At 46.4% G+C, this 14039-nt stretch overlaps 2 protein-coding genes across 3 annotated transcripts in view; both read right to left on the bottom strand.

The window, feature by feature from the left end:
• The window catches only part of LOC144511802 (polymeric immunoglobulin receptor-like), a 36669-nt gene extending 33812 nt beyond the window's left edge, over positions 1–2857 (bottom strand). Inside the window, exon 1 of one of the 2 annotated variants that reach the window (XM_078242138.1) lies at positions 2758–2857. In XM_078242138.1, the coding sequence (XP_078098264.1) occupies positions 2758–2797 (40 nt within the window). In that variant the 5' untranslated portion in view covers positions 2798–2857. The remainder of the gene's footprint in view (positions 1–2757) is intronic. The other variant, XM_078242139.1, reaches the window with a different exon arrangement.
• Positions 2858–11380: 8523 nt separating this feature from the next.
• Positions 11381–14039, bottom strand: part of LOC144511801 (polymeric immunoglobulin receptor-like) — a 103214-nt gene continuing 100555 nt past the window's right edge. The window contains exons 11-12 of the mRNA XM_078242137.1: positions 12706–12812; positions 11381–11532 (exon numbers count right to left, since the gene is read on the bottom strand). Coding sequence (XP_078098263.1) covers positions 11513–11532; positions 12706–12812 — 127 coding nt within the window. The 3' untranslated portion in view covers positions 11381–11512. The remainder of the gene's footprint in view (positions 11533–12705; positions 12813–14039) is intronic.

Below are 14039 nucleotides of genomic sequence, written 5' to 3'. Positions count from 1 at the left end.
GTGTTTTTGTGTGTGTGTGTATGTGCATGTTTGTGTATGTGCATGTGTTTGTGCGTGTGTATGTGTATGTGTCTGTGTATCTGCGTGTGTGTGTGCGTGCGTGTGTGTATGTGCGTGTGTGCGTATGTGCGTGTGTATGTGTGTGTATGTGCGTGTGTATGTGTGTGTATGTGCGTGTGTACGTGTGTGTGTGTGCGTGCGGGTGTGTGTACGTGCGTGTGTGTGTATGTGCATGTGTGCGCGTGGGTGTGTGTATGTGCATGTGTGTCTTTGTGTGTGCATGTGTGTGTCTGTGCATGTGTGTGTGTATGCATGTGTGTTTATGTGCGTGTGTGTGTATGTGCATGTGCATGTGTGTGTGTGCGTGTGTACGTGTGCGTGCGTGAGTGTGTGTGTATGTGCATGTGTGTATGTGCATGTGTGTGTATGTGCGTGTATGTGTGTATGTGCGTGTGTGTGTGTGTGTGTGTGTGCGTGTGTGTGGTTGTGTGTATGTGTGTGTGTGTGCGTGTGCGTGTGTGTGTGCGTGTGTGTGCGTGTGTGTATGTGTGTGCGCGCGTGTGTGTGTATGTGTGTGCGCGTGTGTGTGTGTGTGTGTGTGCGTGTGTGTATGTGTGTGTGTGTGTGTGGGTGTGTGTGTGTGTGTGTGTTCTGTGAACAAAGAACAAAGAAAATTACAGCACAGGAACAGGTCCTTCGGCCCTCTAAGCCTGCACCGACTATGCTGCCCGACTTAACTAAAACCCCCACCCTTCCGGGGACCATATCCCTCTATTCCCATCCTATTCATGTACTTGTCAAGACACCCCTTAAAACTCACTATCGTATCCGCTTCCACTACCTCCCCCGGCAACGAGTTCCAGGCACCCACTACTCTCTGTGTAAAACATCTGCCTCGTACATCTCCTTTAACCCTTGCCCCTCGCACCTTAAACCTCTGCCCCCTAGTAATTGACTCTTCCACCCTGGGAAAAAGCTTCTGACTATCCACTCTGTCCATGCCTCTCATAATCTTGTAGACTTCTATCAGGTCTCCCCTCAACCTCCGTCGCTCCAGTGAGAACAAACCAAGTTTCTCCAACCTCTCCTCAGAGCTAATGCCCTCCATTCCAGGCAACATCCTGGTAAATCTTTTCTGTACCTTCTCCAAAGCCTCCACATTCTTCTGGTAGTGTGGCGACCAGAATTGAACACTATATTCCAAGTACATACAAACTTTGGGCCTGCTCTTTCAGGATTGAGCCAATCGTGACAGCGGCCACCTTTGTGATGCATTTGGTGACTGGATGTGTTCTGGGACAGCTGCCTTTGCAGTAGGATGTGGGGTACAGGAATGCGACACCAACTCACCGAGAGAAAGAAGCACGTTCTGCAGGCCAGCCCCTCAGCCTAGCACTGGGGTGAGGCCAAGCCAGTCGATTTCAAGCCTGTACTCTTCCAGAAGGAACAATATATCCTGCTTTTCGAGTAATGTCCTTTCTTCCTTTGTGTTATCGCAAGCAGGAGTGAATCAGGTAATGGCCTCAATTATAGAACCTCAGCACCAGGGCTGGGATCTCGTTCATCTTCCCAGCCTGATAAATACTTTACAAAGGTAAAAACCTGGGTCATGTGAAGCCACATTCTCGATGAATATAGAGGCTCCTTTAGTCCCCAGAAGTTTTGTCCACGTTTCTTTAATCGCATTTGAAGCAGAAACGCAATATCTAAAATGTAAAGTTAATATATATTATGAAGCGATGTTAATTGGTCAGAAATGACGGTGTGTTATCTTATTCAACAGATAGGATGGCAGGGAGGATAGTTGAGGGCGCAGGCAAGAATTTCTTCAACGTGATATTTGCTTAATGTGTTGGGAAGTAATGGGTTTAATCCGTATCCCGAGATATTTGATTTCCATGTGGGCAAAGTAGTAAAGTTTATTTATTCGTGTCACAAGTAGGCTGACATTGACATTGCAATGAAGTTACTGTGAAAATCCCCTAGTCGCCACACTCAGGTGCCTGAGGGAGAATTTAGCATGGCCAATGCATCTAACCAGCGCGTCTTTCAAACTGTGGGAGGAAACCGGAGCACCCGGAGGAAACCCACAGACACGGGGAGAACGTGCAGACTCCGCACAGGCAGTGACCCGAGCTGTGAATCGAACCCAAGTCCCTGGCACTGTGAGGCAGCAGTGCTAACCACTCTGTCACCGTATTTCACAGCACAGAAAGAAACTCTACTGCCCATCATTGAAACTGCAGAACTCTCAGGAAGAACTATCCAGGCTGTCCTATTCCCCATCTTCCTCTCTTTTTTTATTACTTCAGGTATGAAAGGTATGATGGATTCTATTCCTGTCGCTATCTCTGGGTGGCAGGAGTGAGCGCCATGTGGGTTTCGAGGTTAATTTGCAAATTATACTAATCTGTTCACATTCCTGAAATGTCCTCCGATATTCCACTATCCCCCTCCCTGAGGGGACTCTCCATTCCTCTGAAACCAAGTGCCCCACCATTAATGGCCGTGTTTTCAATTAGATCCAACATTCTGAGACTCCGTTGTCAAAACTCTTCTCCTCGCCAACTCCCTCTCCCCCTCTTCAAAACCCATCTCTTCGACTGAGCTTTTGGTTCACCCTTTCCACCTGCCCTCCTTTGGCCCAGAGTCTGTGTTTCTTCACTCCTCTGTGAACAACTTTGAACCATTTTCCTCAGATGAAGATTCTACATAAACGTGAACTGGCATTCCACATATAGCACTGGAAAATCTTACTTGATATCAAAGTGAGGAGCAGCAACGCGGTGAACCTCATGGTCCCGGCAAAAGTATCCACCGTTTTCAGCACAAGTGTCTCTAAATCGGTCAAAGGATCTGCACTGAATCATTTACTTCCTCATAGCAGTGGAACTATCTACCCCACACCCACAGGATCAGAGAAGTTGACCAACCACACTCTTTCACAACTTGGTTTGGGTTGATGTCAACGGTTGCAGTTGCAGGAAATGATCTGTCCTTGGCTGACTGTTGTCAAAGTACAACGTTACATAAAGATGTTATCCAAGGAAAGTCATCTTCTTTGGAAAGACATTTTCAGTTGGAACTTCTGTTCGCTCTGCTTTTTGCTGTCATGTGCATTGAAGCAATAAATCACCCTCCTTGGTGCTTTCCGTCGGAAATTAATTCCAATGCATCCTGTTTGTATCATGAACAACAATTCAATTTGAGGGATGGGAATCAGTGTGACTTGGTTTTCAGGGAGTGTGAAGAGGAACAGGACTGAGGGTGTTTTAACTTAAAGCACATCTATAGTATTTTGAACTGGGGTGTTTGCTCCCTCAGGTTTACGAGATCCAAAGAGAGACCGAGCTTATCAGATTTCTATTCATTTATTATCAGAGATCTATCGACCTTTAATGTTTGAATGATTCTTTCTCTACACCCCAGCTCTGACAGTAACACTATATTCAGCACCCTTTCCTTTCCTCCACCCCTATATACTCTGTGAACGGTATGCATTGTCTGTATAGAGCGCAAGAAACAATACTTTTCACTGTATCCCAATACATGTGACAATAATAAATAAAAATAAATCAAATCAATGACAGAGGCTGACAGTGCGACACTCAAAATCTGACATGTAACTTTAGTGAGACCACCTAACCAGCCGTGATGAAACTCTGTGCCCCTCCCCTGCCCCTTCCAAACCTCCACCCCAGCTGAAAATGCCAATGTTCCTCAGCTGAAGCATTGGATGTGATCAATGGTCCATCCCACATTCACTTAGCTGAAGTCACATGAATATTTTCCTCAGTTCAATGGGTTTTCTACATTGATGTGGAGATGCCGGCGTTGGACTGGGGTAAGCACAGTAAGAAGTCTCACAACACCAGGTTAAAGTCCAGCCAAATAAACCTGTTGGACTTTAACCAGGTGTTGTGAGACTTCTTACTTTCTACATTGGCCAGATGTTGTCACAGGCTTGTAAGCTGAGAGCTTTGTGTGGTGCAGCATTTGGGTTTTAAATAAAGTTTTATCGTGAGTAGAACATTGTCACTGGGTTGAGTCAGTCTCCATTCCCTGTAGACCTCGCTGAAGATTCACTGGATCAGTGCATCATTCGTATCCCTGCCCCCCACCCCCCCCCTCCAAAATCCCACCTCCCCAGACACGTCTGTCTGTCTGACTCTGACTTGGATCTGAACAGGATTCAGCTGTCCCTTGTGTTGCAGTAACTATTGGTACTTTACCCGCATCCCAACTGTCCAATTCATCAAACTCACTTGATTCTTTCTAACCTTCTTAACCTTTGTGAATCTCTGAAATTAAAACAAGAAGTATGTGTACAAACGTAACATTTCCAGCATCAAACATCTTGACTAAACATGTGCAAGGATCACACATTTTCATGACCATTCTTGGGAGTCTTCTCAGCCACTTATGATGATGTTGTTTCATCTTAACTTCCTGGTTTAACTTCAGACTTGTTTCTCTTACTCCACCCCGATCAGGATTCTCTTTCTGTCTGGTTTTGTCCCTCTTCTACTCACTGTGCTAAATGTTCTCAGGAAAATGGACACGATGACAGAGTGCCAGCGACGCTTCACCAACTGATTGAGGGCATATTGAAGTGTTGGAAGAAGACCTGTTTAAAAAGAAAGTACAAGTAAAGTCATGGATCACAAACTGTTGATGCTGTAACGTGTTCCCCTTCTGAAAAAGGGGAATTTGGACTGTACCCTCTCCTGAGAGGACAAGGAATTTGGCACTTGAAAAGGTGTCAAGGTCCATGTCAAGCAGAGACACTTGAAAGGAAGGCCCGGAAAATGCAAAAGGCTGGACTCTAATCATCATGACTTTGTAAAGTGTCAGGAAGCCTTGAGCTGCTCCAGTTCGTCCCGCAGTTCAAAAGATGTGCTGGTTAGGTGCGTTGGAATGCCACATGCGCCCTCAATGCACCCGAACAGGTGCTGGAATGTGGTGACCAGGGGATTTTCACACTAACTTAAAGTAAAGTTTATTTGTTAGTCACAAGTAAGGCTTACATTAACAGAGCAACAAAGTTACTGTGAAATTCCCCGAGTCACCACACTCTGGCGCCTGTTTGGGTAAACTGAGGGAGAATTTAGCACGGCCAATGCACATAACCAGCACGTCTTTCTGAATGTGGGAGGAAACCGGAGCACTCGGAGGAAACCCATGCCGACATGGGAAGAAAGTGCAAACTCCACACATAGAGAGACCCAAGCTGGGAATGGAACCCGGGTCCCTGGCTGTGTTGCAGTGTTAAATTAAGCCTGCTTGTGACACTAATAAATAAACTTTAAATAAAATTGTAAACTTGAAGCTTAAGTTGAATAAAGTAAAGATTTAAGAATTGGATGCAATAAAGATGAAGGAAGTTCCGATAAAATGATGTTTAAAGAATTGGATAAAAGGGCATTGCAGTTGTCTGGAAGAGTTTGATATATGAATTAGCTTAGCAGCAAGGCAAACAGATATTTACCGCAGTGAGGTGGAGAACAATAGGGTATAGAGTTGTAAAACTGAGGAAGAGATATATTCAAAGTGGAGACATATTAAAGCGGGTCACACTTACATGCTAAAAGCATGGCTTCTAAGGTGAGTCCTATGGAAACTGTGAGATCAAAATGGAAGTATGATATGTCAGTAACAGGGTGCTGGTGAGTGGTTAAGATCATCTCCACGCCCAGCTGATAAGAGAAACTCTCTGGAAAGCAGCATTCTGTTCTAGAAGATGTGGTTAAGCCCCAAAGCAGATCTGGGCTCAGAGATATCCTGAACACTTCTTAAATCTTCAACTTCACCCGCGGTAGGATGTAACCACTCTCTATCCACCCTGTGACCCAAACGCTCCACAGAAATTGGAAACAATTCGCATTTGAGCGCCCTTGCCCAAACTCCATGCTTTTCCAAAGGTTGGAGCACCATTTTCAGCCTGTCATCGCAGGCCCGGCTGCTTGGAGCTGAAATAAATATTTAATCCAGTAACGCCCTACTCAGTGTGTGAATGATGTGACATTTAGGCTTCTTCAGAGTGAGTGCGTGAAGAAATAATCTTTATTTTTAAACACATGAAAGCCTCCTGCTGTTCCTTTAAACTGACCAGGTGCTAAAAGGAGCTTAGAATCACACAGAGAAACCGTTCCAAAAACAGCCACACTGATTCCCGGCAGGAAGGGAAGGGAACTGGAGGGTACCTGTTGATAAAGTTTCAAGTTTATTGATTTATTAGTCACAAGTCAGGCTTACATTAACACTGCAATGAAGTTACTTGTGAAATTCCCATAGTCACCACAGTTTGGCGTCAATGCATCTAACTAGCACGTCTTTCAGACTGCGGGAGGAAACAGTCGTACCCGGAGGAAACCCACGCAGACACGGGGAGAACTTGCAGACTCTGCACAGACAGTGACCCAAGCCGGGAATCTAACCTGGGTCCCTGGCGCTGTGAGGCCATGATGTGGAGACGCCAGCATTGGACTGGGGTCAGCACAGTAAAGAAGTCTCACAACATCAGGTTAAAGTGCGACCAAATAAACCTGTTGGACTTTAACCTGGTGTTGTGAGGCTTATTACTGTGGCAGCAGTGCTAACCACTGTTCTCCTGTCCATATCAGAATTTGCTGCTGCAGCCAAGATTGGAACCAATTGAACTGAAATGAGGCAAATCTGAGTTTAAAAGAATAAACTGGGAACAAGAAGGGAAAGTGCAGCAGCTGAAAGTGTTTCTTTGAAATGAAAAGCCTCGAGCAGCATGTTTTGTGCGTTTGTCACCACTAGAGGGTGGAGTGGCTCGATTCAATGTGAACTCATTTGTGGAAGTGGAGGATTTAACTCAGCAAAGGTTACCAGCCCCAACAACAGAGCAGCTTCAAGCAATAACTAGCCCGTTGGGACTCACTGTGAGGAAATGGGCACAACACACTGAGGAACTAGAAATACTGGCTGAGGAACTTGGCCTCAGCTGGAACAGGCAGAAGACACAAGCCTGACACGGACCAGGTTACCCTCGGCAAGATTCAGCTGGAGGAGCAGAGGCAAGAGTTAGAGTTCCAGGCGGGGAAGGAAAAGGGGGATTCCAGGAAAGAGAGTTGGAGTGAGCCTTCCCGCTGGAGAAGCTTGAGGATGAATTACAGGCACCAAACGAGAGGGAACCAAAGCAGATTGAAGCAGCTTTGGAGAAATTGTCTTTATCCAGGAGAGACACCGCTTGATTGGCACCACAAACACCCACTCCCCCCAACACCGCCGCTCAGTAGCAGCAGTGTGTACCATCTACACAATACACTGCAGCAATTCACCAAAGATCCTTAGACAGCACCTTCCAAACCCACGACCACTTCCATCTAGAAGGACAAGGGCAGCAGATACATGGGAACACCACCACCTGAAAGTTCCCCTCCAAGCCCCTCACCATCCTGACTTGGAAATATATCGCCGTTCCTTCACAGTCGCTGGGTCAAAATCCTGGAATTCCCTCCCTGACAGCATTGTGGGTCAACCCACAGCACGCGGACTGCAGCAATTCAAGAAGGCAGCTCACCACCACCTTCTCAAGGGCAACTAGGGATGGGCAATAAATGCTGGCCAGCCAGAGACTCCCTTGTCCCACGAATGAATTAGAAAAAGGCACCACTGGTAATTTAAACCCCCCGGAGCTCAGAGACACACTTTGACCTCTCGAAGTATTTCTGATTCACCCCCAGGTTTGAAGATGATGCTGTGGAAACCTCCTTCACAGCCTTCGAGAAGCTGGCTGATTGGTTAAAGTGGGTGGCAGAGACTTGGACTCTCCTGATGCAGGTTGGCTAGTTGGTGAAGTGCCCACAGTTTATTCCAGACTGCCTGCAGAATGCTCTGCAAGATATCAACAGCAGTGAAGAGCTAGATTGAGCTGATCAGTTAGTACCAGAAGCACCATCCGAGATTTAGGAATGGGTGCAAAAAATCCACGTGACCGTCCTTGAATTTGAAAGAATTAAACAGTTGGCATTTGTTTAAAGTTTATTTATTAATGTCACAAATTGGCTGACATTAACACTGCAATGAAGTTAATGTGAAAATTCCCCAGTCGCCACTCTCCAGCACCTGTTCAGGTACATGGCGGGAGAACTTAGCGTGGCCAATGCACCTAACCAACACATCTTCTGGACTTTGAGAGGAAACCGGAGCACCCGGAGGAAACACACGCAGACACGGGGAGAACGTGTAAACTCCACACAGACAGTGACCCAAGCTGGGAATCAAACCCAGGTCCCTGGCGCTGTGGAGCAGCAGTGCTAAACACTGTGCCACTGGAGGGTCTGAACTCGCACAACTGACCACTTGTCTGAGGGATTCAGCGAAATAATCCTTTTGGAGGATTTCAAAAACCTCCTCTCGTCCAACCCTAAAGCTCATGTGGAGGAACAAGGAGATTCCAAAGCCAGAGGAGCAGCCACCCTGCCCAGTGACAACGAATTGATTCACAACCTCCTCACTCAGAGTGAAGCTGGATTGAATAATTCCCACAAATGAGAGAGAGATGAGGTGGAGGTGGATGAAACAGAATCAATCTCCAGAGAACAGGAGAGCAGGGAAGAATAAACAGACCGATTTGCCACTGTTCAAAGAAAGGAACATTAATGGATGAAGTGCTTGGGAAACCATCAAGAGCAGTCACATGGCTTCTGCTGAACTGTGGGTTCATGGAGTGTCCAGCTTAATTCTGCAATGCTGGAAAGAATTGGACTTCACAGGCTGTTGGAGGACAGCGCCTACACGATGCAAATTTATGTTAGTGCTTAAAGAACTTCTTGTGGAAGCCTTTGTTTAACCCTTTGATTGGTGCTTCGACAACCCCTCAGATACATTGTTCTGTTTCTGGTCCTTTGCCCCTCGGGCATTTCTGGGGGCCAGGTTGGCACTGCCAAGGTGGCAATGCCCAGGTGGAACCCCCCCCCCCCCCCACTGCACCCGATCCTGTGGGGGGCCCCGATGGCCCCTCTTCACTCGAGCGGGCTCAGGCCACGGGCTCCCCTCAAGTGGGGAACGATGCTAAACCCGGCTGGAGTGAAATACTCCTGGCAGGGGGGGGGAGAGGCTGATTTTAAACATATTCAAATGAGGGTCTGCAGACATTATGCAACTGCCCGATTTCCGGCGCGGAGCTGACTGCACCAAAACCCCGGCTACAGGAGATGCGCAGCGGCCGTGACGCCCAGTGAGGAGCCCCAGAAACTGCCTCTGCTCGAGTCTCCCAGGTGCCCGGGTTCAATGCCGGCTTGGGTCACTGTCTGTGTAGAGTTTGCACATTCTCCCTGTGTCTGCGTGGGTTTCCTCCGGGTGCTCTGGTTTCTTCCCACAGTCCAATGACAGACAGGTCAGGTAGATTGGCCATGCTAAATCGCCCCTCAGTGTCAGGGAGTGAGCAGGGTAAATAAGTGGGTGTTATAGGGATAGGGCCGGGGTGATGTAGGAGGGAAATAAAGCGAGTTGAGCCTTGGAGACTGTTTTGAACTTCAAGAAATGTTTTTCTTCCACATGCATGAGGGAGAGCTGGACTCTGGCCTGAAATCTCAGGTTTCCTGCCAGTCCTTCTCTGCCCGTGAAAGATTGGTTCAGGTTAATATACTTTTTCGAGTCACAAAGCTTTACATTTGCATATTAATTCCTTGAGTTGGATACAAGATGGTTCTTCTAATCTTGTTATGCAGACTGTATTGTTAAGTACAACTTCGTTCATCAGTTCTTTGTCGGTTCCGTTTACCCGATTATAATGTGAAAGCGCTGTATTTGCTCAACCAATTTGCACTGAATCATGCCCCCCCTCTGCTAGATGATTGTGTTTTATGGAAGACTATGCCGTCCCTGGACTATATGAAGCCTGGCTGTCTTAATGCCGGTTCTCCCATTGTCATGATAATTCGGAACGATCTCCTGTACATCAGAATTTGATGGCACGCGTTAATTGTTACCTGTCGGCAGAGCAGGCCTCTAGCTGTCTGCATTAACCCTTTCCTTCCCTCTGCTGAGGCCTCGCCCTCTGGGCTTGCTCTATGTAGCCCTGCATGTATTATACTGAAATTAAATAAAATATGAATGAACATATACATTAAAATATAAAAGACGCAATGTCCGATATTGCGCTACAACAGTGGGATTGTGATCAGTGCAGACCCGATGGGTCGAATGGTCTCTTTCTGCACTGTTGGGATTCTATGATTCTATCAAACAAGAGCTTGTAGCTCATCAAAGAAAACACAAGACTATATTTGGAAGGTGGCGATAAATAACCACGTGGTGAGGAAGCCCAGATTTTGTGCTGCCCCCTTTTATTCAAAGATTCAGGGCACGATCTTACCGGTCGTTCACGCCTCACTGCCGCTGCAAGCGAGGATGGAGAATTTGGTGTTCAGCCAAATCTCTGTTCACTGCGGCGGGACTGGAAAATCCCACTGACAAGAATGGCCGGAAAATCCCGTCCTCAGTCTTCAGATAACGCCAGGAAAGATGCCAGCTGCAGCAGGTGAGGCAGTGTTATCTTTGTCTTTAAAGACCCAGGGCAAGAATTCTCCATCCGTTCATGCCCCGTGGCCGATGTCAGCAAGAACGGAGAAATTGGCCCTCAGCGGGTCTGGAAAATCCCAGCTGCAAGCGAGGTTGGTGAATCCAGTTCCAGGTGGCCAAAACTCCAAGTCCATATGTGAATAAAATTTTGTTATTGGGGATTTTTTGGTATTGGGATCCAGGTCTTCTGTGACTTTAAGGGGATTAAACTCTCCACATGCGCTCAAAGCCACTTCCCCTTGTCTTTCCATTTTCCTCCAATTTCATTGTATTATTTCAAAATCAAACTATGACATCTTTTTAACCAGTTTGTGCTGATTAATGCAAACTGGGGACAATTATCAGCATGAATCCTATCATTTGCACGGTGGCGCAGTGGTTAATGCTGCTACCTCACAGTGCCAGGGACCTGAATTCGATCCCCGGTTTGGGTCATTGTCTGTGCGGAGTCTGCATGTTCTTCCAGAGTCAGCGTGGGTTTCCTCGGTGCTCCGGTTTCCCCCCATAATCCGAAGGATGTGCTAGTTCGGTGCATTGGCCGTGCTAAATTCTCCCTCAGTGTACCCGAACAGGCGCTGGAGTGTGGCGACGAGGGGATTTCCACAGTAACTTCATTGCATTGTTAGTGTAAGCCTACTTGCGACACTAATAAATAAACTTTAAAACTTAGACATTTGTGACCATGGCAAAAAACAACTTGACTCCTTAAAATAAAAATATCAAGAAAGTTTATCTATTTTTTATTAGAATAAAAGGAGTTTGCACACAATTTCTGGAGGCGGTACAAAGCATTTCAGATTGTCATAAAGTATAAAATACTGCAATATTGCAAAGTAACTTCTCAAAGCAAGTGGGAATATTCTGGACATTCGTGTAGGAATTAGTCAATCTTCCGAGCAATCTTCGAATCAAACTCTGATCCATTTATGTTCTGTGGTTGAGGTTTCCACATAACCCATCATTTGCTCACCTGGGGAGCTGAAGGAGAAATTAATTTAAGCAACTAGACTGTTGAAAATGGATGAAGTGAAATACTTTGAGAGACACTGGCAAAAAAATAGGTGAAGGAATGGTTGGGTATATCCTCACATAAGTGCTGAAGCGTGTTTGCCATAATCTCAAACAGTGATATTGTTCAAGTTTCCTGAGGTAGGGGGAGCTTTCTATTTTGCGTGCGGTGCCCAAAGCTCTGGCGCCCATCTTGGGGTTCCAGGTTCTACAATGCAATATACTGGGTGGGATTTTCCGGCCGCGCTCGCCCCAAGACTGGAAAATCTCACTAGAAGTCAATGGCCATTTGCATGGTCCGCCCCCCACCTGCTCCGATTCCCACGGCGGGCCGGACGGGAAAAGTCCGCCAACTGTTTCTGATCCGGGAACACTGCTGGTGTTCTTTTATCCATGTTCCAGGCCATTGAGTCATCTTGGATTCTTAAGGGGCTTGACAGGGTAAATGCTGAGAGAATGCTTCCCATCATGGGAGAGTCTAGGGCCAGAGGGCACGGTCTCAGAATAAAGGGGCACCAACTTAAGACTGAGATGAGGAGGAATTTCTTCTCTCAGAGGGCTGTGAGTCTTTGGAACTCCTTGCCACAGAGAGCTGTGGGGGCAGAGTCCTTGTGTATATTTAAGACCAAAATAGATAGATTTTTGATCAGTAAAGGAATTACGGGAATTACGGGAAAGGGCAGGAAAGTGGACATGAGGAATGTTGGGATCACCCATGATCCTTTTGATTGGTGGAGCAGGCTTGAGGGGCCGAACAGCCTTCTCCTGTTCCTGTTTCTTATGGTCTTATGGCCACCTTTGTCCACAAGCGTGCATTTTAAATAAACATTGAATGAAACTGAGTGCTTTGTATCCACTGCCTACTTGGAATTTTCCCATCTTGGACTCCCACGTGTAAACCAAAAACTGCAGATGAACTGACATTTTATCCTTTCTATTAACAAACATAAAATTCACTCCAGCAGTGCTTATTCTAACACTGGCCTGGTGATAATGGTTCATTCGGTTAGATTTCTCGAGGAGGAGTCATTTTCTTGTAGATTTTTTTGCTGTGTTTTTTCAGCAACTTTCAAAGTGCCTAAGCTTTTAGGTTGAAGTTAAATATCTATAAATATGAGAGGAAACAGATTTAAAATATTATACCTGGGTCTTTTGCACAATCTGCATAGCACGTGACTGAAACAGTGCAAGCAACCAGAGCACTGAAGAGCAGCCAGCGGAATATCGCCCATATCTCCAACAGAACGTCTCTGACAAAAGAAGGAGCTATAATTAATACAAGATAACTTATCCCAAAGTTTATGTGATAAACTTGTGTGATAAACACGGTGGCACAGTGGTTCGCACTGCTGCCTCACAGCTCCAAGGACCCGGGTTCAATTCCCGGCTTGGATCACTGTCTGTGTGGAGTTTGCCCGTTCTCCCTGTGTCTGTGTGGGCTTCCTCCGGATGCTCCGGTTTCTTCCCACAGTCCAAAGATATGCAGGTTATGTGGATTGGCCATACTATATTTGCCCCTTAGTGTCCAAAGGTGTGTAGGTTAGACGGATTGGCTATGGTAGATGAGTGGGTTTATGGGGATAGGGCAGAGCAGAGGGCCTGGCAGAGAGTCAGTGCTGATTTGATGGGCCGAATGGACACTTCTGCGTTGTAGGGATTCTATGACCACATTCAACTTCCCAAAATGTGTGCAACATCATATTGAAAGCACAGACAGTTTGTACAAGCTGTGGGCTGATTTACAACGTGTAATCACATTGCGGAGTTATTGGGCTGTGTGTGCACAGGGAAAATATCTCCAACAGATTGAACCAACTTGAGGAATTCATTTACTTACTCCTGAGCTGAGAGCTGAGCAATGTTCTGGTGAGATTACATCTCGTTGTTGACGATACTTTGCAGCAATTTTCTGAGGCTTCTTCAACATGACCTTCCAAACCTGTGACCATCGCCATTTACAGAGACAAGGGCAGCAGGCATGACAGCGCCACCTGTAATTCCCCTTTTAACTCCCACGCTAACTTGAATTGGAAGTGTATCACGGTTTCCTCACCTTTTCTGGGTCAAAACCCTCTCCACTGAATAACACTGTGGGTGCACCGACATCACATGGACAGCAGGGGTTGAAAGTTGGCAACTTACCAACTCTTTCTCAAGGGCAATGAGGGATTGGGAATAAATGCAGGCTCTGTCAGCAGCGCCCACATCCCGGGAATGAATGAAACACCGGGCTGAGGTGACGGGTGTTCCATGGTGGAAGGAATCAGCAGAAAGTTGCAATGCGATCCTCACATATTATTGTACTGAATGATTATTGGCAGGACATGCAAGAACTTTGCTCCCTGACTTCGATGTTGTGTGTCTTAAATGGGAAGACAATCAATGGAAGAATCCTGAGGAAAAATATGGCACCAAGATTGCCGCTATCTGGACTGTGGTAATATAAAGACATTGCATTGCTCACCATGACTTGTGAG

Source organism: Mustelus asterias, chromosome 25, assembly GCF_964213995.1.
Source record: "Mustelus asterias chromosome 25, sMusAst1.hap1.1, whole genome shotgun sequence".
In the NCBI taxonomy this organism is placed as follows: domain Eukaryota; kingdom Metazoa; phylum Chordata; class Chondrichthyes; order Carcharhiniformes; family Triakidae; genus Mustelus; species Mustelus asterias.
Note: the sequence above shows the minus strand (reverse complement) of the source record. Positions and strands in the feature narration are given on the sequence as shown.